A 15278-nucleotide genomic window follows, 5' to 3' on the forward strand; every position below is an offset into this window, starting at 1 on the left:
CACTGTAGTTAGTCTTTTATACAATAATACCGTAAGAATATTTCTTGAACTCTAAATATTACTCTTTCTAGATTTTTGAAAGCAAAAGTTTTGAGTAAAAAGTTTCTTACTTTATTTTACTATATTAGATAGTAAAATGTACGGTTACTTACCATAAAGTCTTTGTTATTACCGCAAATTTCAATCTGCTTCTCGGGAGCCCACGGCTGCTCGTATGGTGTAGTAGCTAAAAAAGGCCTCTATATGAGCCCACCATTCATTCACAAGTCTCTTCGTTGTTGATTGAGAACCATTTGTGTCAAACTTTGAGGTGTTGTCAATGCACATCACAAAAAAAATGTGGCAACGAGAATTTGAATTTTCTGTCTTTTTTTTCAACAGAAAAACATGTATATAACATTTATGTTGCAATAAATGTGCCATCTTTTTTAAACTAAAGTTTGACATTTTATTTCCGCCTATATTACTGGCTCTTGGTTTAGAAGTAATACAATAGTGGACCTTTGCAGTCTGCTTGGTATCTACTCTTAATTCCTCTGGTGTGATTCTACACTTTTCTTTGATGTTCACAACTGTATGCATTCACAGAAAATGTAATCCACCCTAGGAGAAATGCATAAATGATTTGAATAAATATGGAAATGTGCACACTGTTTGTGTCGTGGTACACACGGCAGCCAACATGGGATAGTGACTAATTGTTGTTTGTCCCAAAATCAGCTGGGGTAGGCTCCAGCTTTCATGAACAAGTTGACATATTGGTGTTTTCTTGAATATTTAGAAACATTTTTACTTGAACTTGAAGGACATTACTTTTGGAATTAGTCAAAAAAAAACAAAGAAATGAGCTAAACAAAAGTGGGAGTGATGCAGTAAAAGTGTTTGCTGAAGGTGTCTTTGCTCAGTCTGCCACTTGTCCCGTGACCGAGATGAATGAATCCCGAAAGGCTCGTGAAAACGTCTCTCCAAAAGCTGGATGTGTGCCGTGCTGTAAATCACAGGCGTGGTGCATCTGCGTGGAATTATCACTCTCCAGATGTGAGCACTCCTCGCGTCCTCCGAGGTCTGAGTCCACATCCGCTCCCCAAAGTGCTGACTGCTGCTGTCTGCCCAGAGATGCAACGTTAATCACCACCGTCACATTTCAATACTTTTTTTCTTCTGCAGAGGAGGGTGGGTGGAAAAGGGAACATGTGAGAGTGTTGGACTGTAGGGTGTTCAGATTTTCTGTAGGAGTGGGACCACCATGTCTGCAGGCTGACTTCCTGTCATGGCTGCTGGGCCAGAAAGTCCTTGGCTCGCATCCTCCAAGACTGATGAAAGAGTCTGCTGCTCCCTACAGTGAGTGTATTAGCCTTTGTTTTATTCTTTTTACAGTGCATGCTTGTTTTCACTCTCCAAATTAACATTCTAATTCATGACTTGGGTTCTCTGTACATCATAGCACTTAATCATGCAATGTTTTATGGACCATCCATTTTCTACAGTACTTATCCTGTTCAGGGTCACAGTTGAGCTGGAGCCTATCCCAGCCAACTGAGGTGAAAGGCAGACCACACCGGACTGATCACTCGTCAATCTCAGGGTGTTGCAGTGATGTGTTTAACAGCAGGCCTTCCACATCCATGTGTTTAGTGGGTAGCACCGTGGTTTGCACTGAGCATGCCCGGGGGAACCAGCTGTGGGAACTTACCATGAGAACACAGCTCTCATTGTGGGTTGTTGCTCTGTAAACCAACACAGTGACACACAGCTCAGATGAAAGGCTGAAGGGGTGGAGCTGTCCCTCTCTGTGGTCACTAATAGTAACAGTAGACCACGACAAAGACACAGGGGGAAGCCCACACGCCACCTTTAATGCACTTTTCTGATCGATAGAGACGGACAGATAGAATCTACAACAATAATAATGATAATCCATCCCTCCATTTTCTATTTCACTTGTCCTCATTAGGATGCAGGTTGGGTGGAGCCTATCCCAGCCCACACAAGCACGAAACATGCAAACTCCACACAGAGATGCCCAACAAGGATCCAACTCAGGCAGATGTGGCAACCATTAGTTCACCGCTTGGCTGACTACTACTGCTACTACTACTACAAATAATAATAATGCTACTTATTATCATAATTATTTATTGTAATTATTATTATTATTACTAGTGTTACCAAAACTGTAGTATGTCGTGATAAATTAATCTGATTATGAGGCAGGCCAACCAGTACTCCAGGTTGCAGTGTACAACTACTACAACTACTGCTGCTACTACTATTACTACTACTAATAATAAGACTAACAACATGACTGTGAATATTAATTTTTAAATATGAACAATAGGCTACTATGAATTGTAAATATTGCGAGAATGCTGTAAGCATTTACAATTACAATATTTGTGTTCTTATCATTCATACAACTGTATAATATTTATTATCTTTAATTTCTGTGTATGTTTACATTTGTGTTGCCTTCACTGCTCCTCTCTCCAATCAGGACACGCCATTGTCCACTAGATGGCGCTCTCGAGTTTGAAGACATGCGGTAGAGGGTAACTAGTTGAGAACCACCACCAAACTTTTAGGTAAGTCTGAAATGATTTAAAATCAAATTTCATTGCTGATTATGTGCAGGGTTTGTCTTGAGGGTGCAATACTTTTATTTTGCTTTTATGTAATCTAAATATTTATAGGATCAAAATAGTTGACATTTTTTGATAAAAAGGTTGTAGTACCTCATGGCAAAAACAAGTAAATCAACTTGACGTGTACTGTAGTAGAACCACGGGTGTGCGTTCTGAATCCTAATGAAGTCATCAGTGGTTGAGGCTGGGCTGGGTCCAGTTGGTCCAGTTTGTCCTGGTGCTCCACGACCCAGGGTACTCAGTGGGTGGGTCGGTGCGCTTGTTTCAGGAGGTGGGGCGGGCCGTAGGCGGGGCGGACGTCCTCCTCCTCAAACTCTGTCTCCCTTAGTAAGCAGCACTGCGATAAATAAGTTGGCAAACTACGACGGGACACTTTGCTAACCGTATTAAAACTGGAGAAAGATATATTTATCCTGGAGAAAAGTCAGGAAAACGACTGCTGTTGGTGAGTCGGTAACACTTTTCACTGATGTTCGGTTTGTTTTGAGAATTGTCGTTAAACTCAACAAGTGGCGACAAACTGATTTCACGTCTAAGAGGCACTTGACTTACATTAAGCTTGTTTTAACCGTGTAACTAAGCCAAAGGAAACTGTTCATGTCACGTTTTAAAAAAGCTAAATGGTGGTTGATGGAGTTTGATGCCACCTGTTGCTCGTAGTAGCGATGTGAAGTGTGTACATAAATGTGCGTCAATTCAGATGTGCCGCTTTTGAACTCCAAATCTCTGCTTGTGTTTTAATCCAAGTGATTTAATAGTGCCAATTTATGTTAATTTACCGCTCCTCCTCACCAACTCTCAGTCTGGTTACGTAAGTTTTTAATATATTTCCCTGAGTGTAAATCCTTGCTGTGGTCTTAGCGCCACTTTCTTTTAACATTCACAACAATGGCGCCATTTAGGACTTTTGTTTTCTTCTTGTGGATCAGTTCAGGTTATCAGTATTGTCAGGCCACAGAATGGGGAGATAAACGTGCTTTGTCAGATGAAAGCAAAATGATTCCACATCTTAAACTGGACCCAATGTTGACCCATGGGCCATGAAGGCAACCCAGCATCTATGCAGCACACTACACTACATTGGGGATCCTGGAAGGAAAATACTGTAGTCTGCACAGTTGTGGGGGCTCTTGTGTGTCGGATGCATGTGACACTTGGCGTGAAATGTCCTATTATGCGGCCCAGAGCATCAACAGCACTCACCCTCCTTGTCAGGACACCTTTGGGTTTCTTCTTTGGGGACTAATTCTAAAAACATCATGCACTCTTTCTCAGTTAAAAAACGACTACAATCTACAGTATGACATTAAAAATAATTCACACACTACTCACTGCAAAGCTAAAGGTAAGGGGTTAGTATATTTAGAGCATGCTTAACAAAGTTATATTAAGGAACATCACGTTTACACTTGCCACAATGTCTGAAAAGGAGTAGGAAGAAACAGAGCTTATTTAATCCAACCCCTTAGTAATTACTAATAGTCTGTTCACTGGCATATTACTGCATTGCGCCATACTGAGAGTGGTTTCTAATACTGTGACTACCTAATTAAGCTACATGTGAGCTCACACAGAGAGAAACAGTGCTCAGTGTGATGCAGTGTAATACAGAGCACTATTTGCTGCTGTGTTTTTAGCACCATTGTTGACTTGTTAGTTTCCAGGGCGATGCAAAAACGCCCTGTTTATTCAAAATATAAGCGCAGGATGAATCCATAAATCGCCATGGAATTTTTCCTTTTGTTAACATTACCAGTAGGGCTGGACATAATAAATTCAGGGGGTTTTAAAGTGTGGTACAGTGAGCCTCCCTTCAGAAAATATAATGAGGTTGGGGGCTTGACTACTTCCCTAGAAAGGAATTTTCTGGGGCATATTTTGTCAAGCTAATTGCGCATCCCAGCCTCTGTTTGCTCACTCACTGTTGGAACTACACGTGAATTCATTTTGTCTTTGAACATAGCTGAACTTACCTTTGGAGGTTTGAAAACATATTTTTCTTAATTTTTCTCAACCTGCTGTGCCTCCTCTGAAGCCTTCTGGCACCTCCCAGGAGAGGCCTACGTCACACTTTGAAAACCCCTTGATGAAGTGATTGTTAAAGGGACCGTGCGCAGCGGGCTTCACCAGCTGCCTAGAGGGCGCCAACATTTGAACATACTGTACAGTATGCTGACGTAACACACATACATATGCATTAGTTATGTTTGTTGTCACCTAATGATAGTAATTTGGCAAAATGTATCTGCTAATGTTAGCTATCATTGAATGTACAGCCTCCCCTCTATCCCCTCTCTCAGATTGCTTTTGTGTACCCGCCACAGCCATGCATGTACCTGAATACCAACACCCATGAGTAACAGCCATAAAGGCCAGTCATTTCATTGGAGCCCAATTAAAATTTACAACAATTTGTATGCAGTTTAATTCATAATTGTGAAAAAGCTAGACATTTGCTTGTACAGTATGGACACACTTTCACATTAAATAGCATGAGCAAATGTTTAGAAAGTTTATACTGGTACTGCATGTGCGGGAAATGTGATGCTGATCCAAATTACTATGGTTCTGGTTGGCGTTCTAACTACAAGGCACCGTATCGAATACAGCTAACCTCAGTCATGGTTTGCAGGTGCTCTCACTTTGACATCTCTCCTCGCATATCTGCATGTGTGTGGTCTGGGTCTTTGTTGTGTGCAACACAATATATACATCAGCGTGGAAATTTCATTTTCCCTTCCCTTGAGGGTTTCTGATTAGTATTATAAATGAAAGAAGTAAATTCAACTAAAAAAAGCAACCTTGGCGGAGCTCTGCCTCTGTCGCACTGGATCTTATTAGATTTTGCAGGTGCATCTAATGAAGGGCTTGTTTGTGATTCTGTTTTACTGCAAGACTGACAAGCTGACTTGTTGAATTAACCTTTTTTTTTTTTTTTAAAGGGTGCCTGTTAAAACTATAGCGTGATATGTCTTGCCTTGGTTGGCCTTTGTTGTCATTCTTATCAGGGGCCTTCGTCCTGGCCCATCATGTTGTAGCATCAGGTAAACAGGACACTATCAGCAAGGCAAACAGGAACTTGCTGAAAACCTATTGTTCAAAGCAACACATGTTGCCTGCTGATGGCTTAGTCTCTTCCCAGCCGTAAATACTGTACTGTATATCTGAGGAACATTCAGGTCCCTTCTTTAGTAGTTGTACACAGTTTATTTATTGGCTGACATGTTGACAACCTGGCCCTTGTTGTGAATGACAAGCTAGTTTACATTTAGTTTCCCTTTTTCTCTGAGATCTTTCCCATGCAAATTGTAATTTAAAATACAGTACGGTCATCCCTCGTTTATCGCGGTTACTTGATTTCAGACTCGGTCGTGATAAGTGAATTTCCGTGATGTATGAACCCTTGGAATATTTTCGCAGTTAGAGCACAGTAAACCTGTTTATGACTTTCTAAATACGTTTTTTAACATTAGAGCCCTCTAGTCATGAAATAACCCATTATAGTAAGTGGTCTTTCACTTGTATAGCTACCTTTAAGGTACGCAAAGCGCTTTGACACTGTTACCACATTTACCTACTGATGACGCAGCATCAGGAGCAATTTGGGGTTCACTATCTTTCCCAAGGATACTTCGACATGATCATGGGAGGACGGAGGATCGAACCTTTAGGTTGGGAGATGACTACTCTACCACCTGGTCTATGTCTCCCCATTATAGTAGACATCCATCCATTTTCTATGCCCCTTATTCTAATTAGGGTTGCGGGGGTATGCTGGAGCCTATCCCAGCTGACTTCGGGCGTGAGGCGGGGTACACCCTCGACTGGTCGCCAGCCAATCGCAGGGCACATGTAGACAAACAACCATTCACACTCACATTCATACCTATGGGCAATTTAGAGTCGCCAATTAACTTAACATGCATGTTTTTGGAATGTGGGAGGAAACTGGAGTATCCGGACAAAACCAACGCGCGCACGGGGAGAACATGCAAACTCCACACAGAGATGCCCAACGAAGATTCGAACCCAGATCTTCCCGATCTCCTGACTGTGTGGCCAACATGCTAATCACTCATCCACCGTGTGGCCCTGTAGTAGACATAATAACAGAAAATAAGACATTAGGTATAAATAAACATAAATAAGCCATGTTAAATATAAATAAGACAACATAGACTCACATGTTAGCATTAGGAGAATTCCTTGTTGTTGTTTTTTCTGGACAGCATACTTCCTGCGGTGACTATTGTCTCATCAATGTAACGTAATGGAGGCAGTATGACACCACGTCAGGATGTCTGTAAATTAGTCAGCCTTTTTATTTGGAGTAGACACAGAGCACTATGTCTTACAGGCAGATGCTCAAAACACAGCTTAAACAGTTCAACACCTCCTGGTCCTCTTCTTGTACAAACATATTTCCTAAAAGGTAGCTCTAACCCAGCATGCAGAACGTCAGCTCTCTAAACCACAGCTCAGAACTGCACAATACACCCTTTGCTACAGTAAATTTACTGACACCCTGCGAAGAGTGTAGCATACTACATATGTCCTTAAATGCGTCTTCTGAATGTCTTATATTTGTATTTTCATTCATTTAGCAATTTGTATGCTTGAAATGCTTAATTTAGGCCAAGAATACATACAATTTGCTTAAATGTGCATATATTTTTACTAATAATAGGCCGTATTCAACCATGAAACAGCGCTAATTTATTAATTCATTTATCAATTCATTTATTTGGAAAAAACGTGATAGTGAAGCCGTGAAATGTGAACCTCAAAGTGGTGATGGACGACTGTACTTCACTTGGTTGACTCATGGCAGGGTGTTTTCTCTTAAACTGTCTAATCTTTCTTCAATATTATTCTTTGTAAACACTGTCATGCCAAGCCTATTAGTCACTCTCTTATATAGTTTTGTTGAAGCTGACCTGGTCATGCAGTGTGTGCTGTTAAAAAGAATGTGCCTCATATTGTGTCACAGAAGTTCAAGGTATCGCAGGTAACTTTTTGGTAACGCAGCAGCAAGGCTCGAATGCTTCATCAGAACAAGGAAAAACAGTATTTCGGTCTGGGACTCTGGTCCTTAGCTTTCTGAAAATGTGGCCCCTTGAACAATTTAGTCGAATCACCTTGTTGTACACAATATCATCTTATTTCTAACTAGTACACCCTCTCTAATTTTTCTAGAGAAAGGCCAGCTGATCCAGGGAGAGGGATTTATTTTCCTTTGGCATTTCTGATGGAGTCATACCAAGTGACTGGCATTCCCAATAGTGGACCACAGCGGGGCTACATCCAACCATCTCGCACCACCCGGCTCCACGGTAATGTCGGTGGCACATATGGTCTAAGCATCCGAGTCCAGGGTATAGACGGACACCCCTATGTTGTTCTGAACAACCAGGACAGAGATCCTCAGCCCTACATTGACCCTAATGTTAATGGCTACATTGACACAGAAGGCTCTTTTATTGACAACTACCAAGAGTATGATTTCCAAGGAGACAAGGAGGGTGGGCCCAAGAGCCCCTTCAAGGAGTACAGGTCTCAGAAGATGATGCCGAATGGCTCTTCAGATTCACAAGCAAGGAAAGCACAAACCCTTCTGAATTTTCAGAGGCATCCTGAGATATTGCAGCCCTATGATCCAGAAACTAACTCTCTAAACTTCCACAGTCTACCTTCAAGGCCCATGTCTCTGGCTGAGACTGGAACTCAGTCCTCCTCTATTGTATCTGCGCCATCCCACACCAGATCTTCTAGTCTGGACCAGAACAAAGCTCTTGCAGAATCGAACAAAAGACAACTTCCATCTCCAAGCCTGAGTGATGCTTCACGCCAAAAACCCAAATCACCTCATCAGGCTTCGATCCAGCTTGCTCAGCCACAGAACAAGTCAGAGCCACAGGTGGCTCAGCCGCAATCCAAAGCTCGTCTCTGCAACCAGAGTCCACCTCAATCAAAATCAACACCTAAAGGTGTCTCCCAAATGTCCTCCATGTCTAGTCCCACGAGTGAGCAGAATAAAACCTCATGCAGATCCCCCACTTCATTGAGCAGCACCAACTCCAGCCTGGAACGCAAATGCCGCAAGCCAGATGTCCTTCCGCTGAGGAGATCTGACTCCAGTGGACCTGTCCTTCAGTCTACTTCTCGCTCTCGCCACTCCTCGTCATCCTCCACCTCTAAGCTCCATGTGGATGAACAAATGGACGCCCTGTATGCAGACACCATCAACCGCCACGAGAACCGGCGCTACATCCCTTTCATCCCCGGGTCTGGCAGAGACATTGTCACAGAATCCATCCCAGGTGTTGATGAACTTATTGAGAAGTTTGACAGCAAAGATGGCAGCCACCATCGACGGGGACGGGCCGGGCGAAGAAACAGGATCAGTCCAGAGGACAGGAAGCGCTCTCACAGCGTGGATAGCGCTTTCGGGCGTATAGATGAATCCAGCCCCTTGGATCAGTCCAGCCGTCGTCGGGGCACATCCATGGAACACGTCCTGCGACCCTCACAGCTCCGGCTGCAGAGGACAGCTGGGAATCAGGACCCCTGGTACATGGTCAACTCAACACCACGGTCTCGTGCCACCAGCGAACCCGGCTCCCCCCAGAGCACCATGTCTACAAGTGTAGGCTACATCCAGGGATACAAAAAACCCCAGAACCATTCTACTGTTGTGACACTCAAGAATAAAGACACAGTGGACAGCGTGTCTTCAGCAGGCAAGCTGTCTTTATCCAAGTCTGCTGCTGCTGACAAAAAGAACAGCACAGACACAAATGTACAGGTAAATAAAACAATTACCACACCAACTATAACACCAGGTGTTACTATAGGTAGCAAAATATGTTATCAATTACTGTATAGCTTTTTGACACCCTTCTGTTGGGGTAGCAACCACAGAGGTACAATGGTTGTTGGTACTTTTTTTACTGATTAATTTTACTGACACTGCAGTGCCATCCCACATGCACACAAGTTGGGGAGATGCAGCAGCTTGAGAAAAATAAAAACTATATTGTTTTCAAACCTGTTCAGCTAATCTCAGTTTACATCAAGGGCAAAATGAAGAGCGTTTTTAGTTCCTACACTGAATTAATTAATGTATTTTGTGTTCTTCATGTGCAGTGTACAGGGTATGTCAGTTATAATCATGTGCCATTGTCTGCTCTTCTGTGTATTGCGATTGTTGAACAGGAATATTATTTTCTGACTTTTCTCTCATTTCCTGTCCCGTTCAGGCAACACCGGATCTCCTGAAAGGTCAGCAGGAGCTTTCACAACAAACACATGAAGAGACAGCAAAACAGATTTTGTTTAATTACCTAAAGGATGGGTGAGTTATTATTACTGCTTGATCTGTTTCTGCTTTATGCGCCATTTTCATGAGTGATTGACGCTGTAAAAACATATGTTTAGATCTTTGGGCTATAAGTTGAGCCACAAAATGGACTTATTGTTCTTACTTTTGACAAATAGCACATTTTTAAGTCATGCATCATGGAGGGAGAAGTTGTTCTGTGGGAGTAGTCTTTTTTTTTTTATCATAGCTGGACTGTTTATGATAAAAGTGATGGAATGCGTTCTTCTTACCCACCCAGCTCGGCGATCCAGCTGTGTAGAGCTTTCATTTGTTTTGAAATCTCGCTTTCTCCTCAGTGTTTTCCCGCAGCTTTGTGTGAAGTCTTTATTTTTGTTTGTAATCTGACACTTATTGACTGTCAAGAGAAGGCATGTAGGGTTAAGCTTAAACTGAGAAATATATGAAAGTCTGTGCATTCTTTACAGCCTTTCATTATGTTTCAAATAAAGTTTGTGAAAACCTGTAAATGAAAAGTCACAGAAAATATAGTAGAATAAATGATCACCGCATGAGCTAACTGTCGAAATTTTAAAAGCAAGTTTTGCAGTTTTCTGTATGTAGCTTTTGCATGTGCTGTAGAAAAACAGCAGGAAACTGTTTGGGTGTGTCAGGACACATGTCAGGAGTCACTGGACGACAAAGGAAAGGAAACCAGATGGAGGTACGGCGGCTGACACTGAGCTACGTTCTCAGGGCTACAAAGACAAATATTCACCAACAGGGGTTAAAGATGTGTAATCAAAATCGTCTGCATGGAGGTGAAAGGAGGTTGAGATGCTGCCGTCTGTGTCACTGACCTAATTTCTAGAAATAATACATCACTGTTGTCATGAGAAAGTGGTGTAACTTTAGATTTATTGATACTGCTGGTTTTGATTCCACTGACTGTTCCTAGGGTGGGGGAGACCCTCCCAAAGTCGGTGCCATAGTAAAGTTATATTTTGCTGTGCAGAGACAAATGTGTTGTTTAGGGAAGGTCCAGGATCCCTGGAAAAGACTTTCCCGTTCATTTCAATGTTGTTTTGGATTTTTACATTTCTATCAAACGTACATACATTTCCAGTGGGATCAAATGTAAGAGTTGTACCAACAATTCTGCCTTTTATATGCTCAGTTTTGACTAGGGGTGTTCCTATACAACTTTTTCACTTTCGATATGATACTGATATTGCAGCTTGAGGATTAGCATGCAGCCCCACACAGTTTACATACACTTCACACCTCTTTACGACCAATTTACCCATCGGCATGTAAAATTGCTTAGAACTGCGGGGACAAAATGCATGCAACAATGCTTCATTTTGTAGTGTGGAATGATACAAAAGGCTTGTTCAAGTGGTACTTCTCACACAGAGATCATTACTACTCCTTGTTGTTGGTAACACGTTAGCACACGCTGCTGTGACGACATGGGCTCTATCCGGGTGGATAGTTGTGTTGGGGTTGAGCCTGGAATGGACTGCTTGTATGGGAATGCCAGTATCGGAGGTTTTAAATGCATGCCGATATAATCTTGTACTTATTTTTTTGCTGATATTGGACGTCGATGTCGACATCTGATGTGAATAACAGATCGGCACACCCTTAGTTTTGAGGTATTCAGTTAAAAATATTTGTATTATTGTGGTTGTAGCTTGCAGTGGTGTGCAACTGTACTGTGTCAAACTGAGTGCAGTGTCTATTTTTGCCCCCTTTACAGTGGAATATAGTAACCAAAATATTAGAAACATCTTGTAATATGATGCAGATATGGTTCTATACTTCCTAAAATGATTACCCTTACACGGCATCATTTTTGACTCTCGTACTCGACGTCATAAGATTGTTCATTGATTGTTGTTGGAATGACTGAAGCTCTGTCATAAACCCACCCAACAGCCCATACGTGTGATTCTGGTGCCATATAGTTGAACTGTTTGTTCACTGATGTGGGAGATCAAAGCACCGTGACCCTCCCTAACCCCCTTCCTAAGCTGGGAATGACCGCTTTCTATTCCCAGAACCACCACCATCACCACCAGGAACTAATGCCCCAACCCCAAAACAGAGATTTTTTTGTTTTACCTTTTGCTGACTGGCCTGTTTGTGTGTCTTTGTCTTCAGAAACAACGATAATGATGAAGCGACCAAGAGAAAGGTCAACCTTGTCTTTGAGAAGATTCAGACATTGAAGTCTCGAGCCACGACTGGCACTCAAGATGACAAAGTGAGATATTTAGCCTCAGTTTTTCCAGTGGCATAGTTTTAATTTCTGCAGTTTTACCAACAATGGATTAATTGTGGTTTTAGGGCTACTGCCAACCTTTACTTATCAATTTCATCAGGAAGAGCAGTAAAATCAATGGTCCAACTTCTTCAAATGTTAACATTTTACTTTATTTCAATCCAATCCAAACATTTTTGATCGGATAATAAAGCAAGGGAAAAAGGTATGCACATTCCAAACACATCACCATAAGTGCTCTTTACTTTGCAATATACGTTCATTTGATGTTCAGTATGTTATCCTCCATGCAAAACTGCTAATGTTACATTGTCCACATCACTAATAGAAATATTTGTTCTGAATTTTCAAGTTGTTATTCACAAAGAAATGTGTTCTTCTGCCAGTCCTTGGGTCTGTCTGCACAAACCAAAGCCCTGCAGGAGCAGAATACTGCACTGGAGAAACAAATGGCCCAACTGAAACAACAACTGGAGGAACAAAGCACGGTAACAAGTCTTTTGTCTGTTTAAAATGTTTTTGCTTTGATCAGTGGGTTGGATAACTTGGCCCTGTTTTAAATCAAATCAGAACTTGCAGGCTCCTCCCTTGAAACCACACAATGGGTTAGAAGTATAGAATATTTTGTATTAAGCCTGAATACATGTGTGTTTCCTAATCAGACCCATAAGGTGGACAGCATGGCGGTTGCAGGTGTGAAGGAGCTGCAGCTGGAACTGGACGGGACTGCAGCAGAGTGCAAACGCTTGAAGGAAAAATTGGCTAAAACAGAAGCTGAACTCCAGACCACACTTGAAGAGTAAGCACGAGCCCAAGTTCAACATTACCTTTTACCTGCAAATTGAATGAGAGAAGTGAGGCAATCTAGTCTCAGGAGCAAAAGCATGACGGCGTGCTATACGTATAGTGATACTGCAGCTTTTTCTTTCCTTGTGTGTTTGTAGTGAGAGGCTGGTGAAAGTTCCTACTGATAGATCAAGTAGCATTACAGTCGTCCATCGCAGTTAAATATCGTTCCCTCACTCTATCAGAGTTTTTGAAAAATGTATTAGTTAATAAAAGATTGCTGTTTCATGGTAGACTATGGTCCATTATTAGTCAAAAAATATTGAAATACAAGTTAATGTAGTATTCTGGCTACTAGGCGTCAGTAATGACACAAAACATTGATGAGACATCACATTGCCATCACGCTGCATGCAGTCACTGTCAGCCATGGCATGTCAAAAGCAGTTCTCCTATTCCACGTGAAAGTGGCAAGTTTTTGGCTTATTTTGTCTTTCTTCCCCACTCTGTTTGAAACCCTTTTTTAAGTACATTAGTACAAGTACATTAAGTACAAATACATTGGAAGCTTACTAGTTAGCTCTCTAGCATGCTATGCAGCCGTGGCCGTCTCTTGTGTCCCTGCAGTGATCCTGTAGTCTGCGCATTAGTAATGTGGTGTAAACAAAGAATGTAAAGTTGGCTATAGGCGTGTTATTTCATGTCTACAGGGCTCTAATAATGGTAAAAAAACAAACATATTAAATATGTTTTCTTTGCTCAAACTAGAAAAATAATCAATTTATTAACATTGAATCCCTCTTTGCGGAAATGTAAAGTGGCATACAGTGTGTCCAGAGTATAGCTATAAAACAGGTTCGTCACTATTTGAGAACCACCTGACACTCATACATTTAGTCTGGATGTTTACTTTTTGTGTCCTTTTACATACTGAAGTTTTGGAGGCACAGCAGCATGTCATACAATGTCATGACAGTGTAGACGTGAGTGACTCTTGTCTTCTGTTTCCTTTCCCACAAGCTCAGTCCGTTTGTCCTTTTTTCCATTTTGTGCATATATTGTAGCAGCATATCATGGACTGTTCAGTACAGCTCTGCAGATATTAAATATACCCCATACACATACACACAGGCCAGAAATATAAAGAGGCACAAAAAGAATGTGCTCTGATCCTTTTGTGGACATCAGTTACTTTCAGCATTGTTTGACGGGTTGCTCTTGATGCCCTTGTTCAGTTGTGGTTTATGAGTTTTCACATCACTTATCACCTAGCAAGTAGTTTAGATATTACTACCTTGGGCTTTAACCCCATAGCTCTGCATCCCACATGTGAGGACCAGGCACAGGTGCTGCCATTGTTATGTGTAAATTATTATAACACAGGTGTGTAAATGTGTATGTGTGTGCACGCATGGAGAGCAGAGCAGCAGCTGTGTGTTGTGACATGTTATGTGGTGGGTCAGGCTGTTCCAGGTGAAGATGGAGAGGGAGCAATACCAGACAGAGATCAGAGACCTGCAGGACCAGCTGTCAGAGATGCACGATGAGCTTGACTCGGCTAAGACGTCAGCTGCTGATGGAGAGAAAGACGCCATGATGGCGGTAAGGCCATTTTCACTTAAACAGTCAATTTTGACAGTAGGCTGGGGAAGCAGTCTGTTTGACATTAAAACAGGACAAGAACACTGCTCGACAAACCCAAAATAATAGTGATGGATCAAATATATTAATTGTGGGTCATTTTCTGCTTTTGTCCGTACCTGAGAAGCAAATTACAAATGTAAATACACCAGACCGTGAAATTGATCTGAACTAATTTTCTTTAGGACATAATGCAACTGAAGGTGGAGTTGCAAGAGGTTCTCTTGGCCAAGGAAGAGCAGGAGGAGGTCTTGAGGAGGCGGGAGAGGGAGCTGACCGCTCTCAAAGGAGCCCTTAAGGAGGAAGTGGCCGTTCATGATCAGGAGATGGACATGATGAAGGACAAGTATGAGAAGGAGATGACTCGACTACAGAAGTCTTTGGAGGAGGCTGAACAGGTAAGAAAGCATTCTCACTGTCTCCCCCACAGTTCCATTCCCCCCATTCAAAAACACACCATGGCTGAGGGGAGTGTAGAGATAAGCACCGCATTGAAAGTTGAGCCATATGTTTTGCATCAGAGCTTTTGAAGAAACATTATTTACACCTTTCCATTAGTTTCACAGCTGCAACGCAGTGGACTGGCAAAGCCGACAAGATATAT

At 42.0% G+C, this 15278-nt stretch overlaps 1 protein-coding gene across 1 annotated transcript in view; it reads left to right on the forward strand.

The window, feature by feature from the left end:
* Positions 1 to 2918: 2918 nt before the first annotated feature.
* The window catches only part of cgnl1 (cingulin-like 1), a 33987-nt gene continuing 21627 nt past the window's right edge, over positions 2919 to 15278 (forward strand). The window contains exons 1-8 of the mRNA XM_054770983.1: positions 2919 to 3087; positions 7839 to 9447; positions 9902 to 9996; positions 12127 to 12229; positions 12634 to 12735; positions 12910 to 13046; positions 14497 to 14635; positions 14860 to 15072. Of these exons, the coding sequence (XP_054626958.1) occupies positions 7891 to 9447; positions 9902 to 9996; positions 12127 to 12229; positions 12634 to 12735; positions 12910 to 13046; positions 14497 to 14635; positions 14860 to 15072 (2346 nt within the window). The 5' untranslated portion in view covers positions 2919 to 3087; positions 7839 to 7890. The remainder of the gene's footprint in view (positions 3088 to 7838; positions 9448 to 9901; positions 9997 to 12126; positions 12230 to 12633; positions 12736 to 12909; positions 13047 to 14496; positions 14636 to 14859; positions 15073 to 15278) is intronic.

The sequence above is a fragment of the Dunckerocampus dactyliophorus genome, chromosome 3 (assembly GCF_027744805.1).
Source record: "Dunckerocampus dactyliophorus isolate RoL2022-P2 chromosome 3, RoL_Ddac_1.1, whole genome shotgun sequence".
In the NCBI taxonomy this organism is placed as follows: domain Eukaryota; kingdom Metazoa; phylum Chordata; class Actinopteri; order Syngnathiformes; family Syngnathidae; genus Dunckerocampus; species Dunckerocampus dactyliophorus.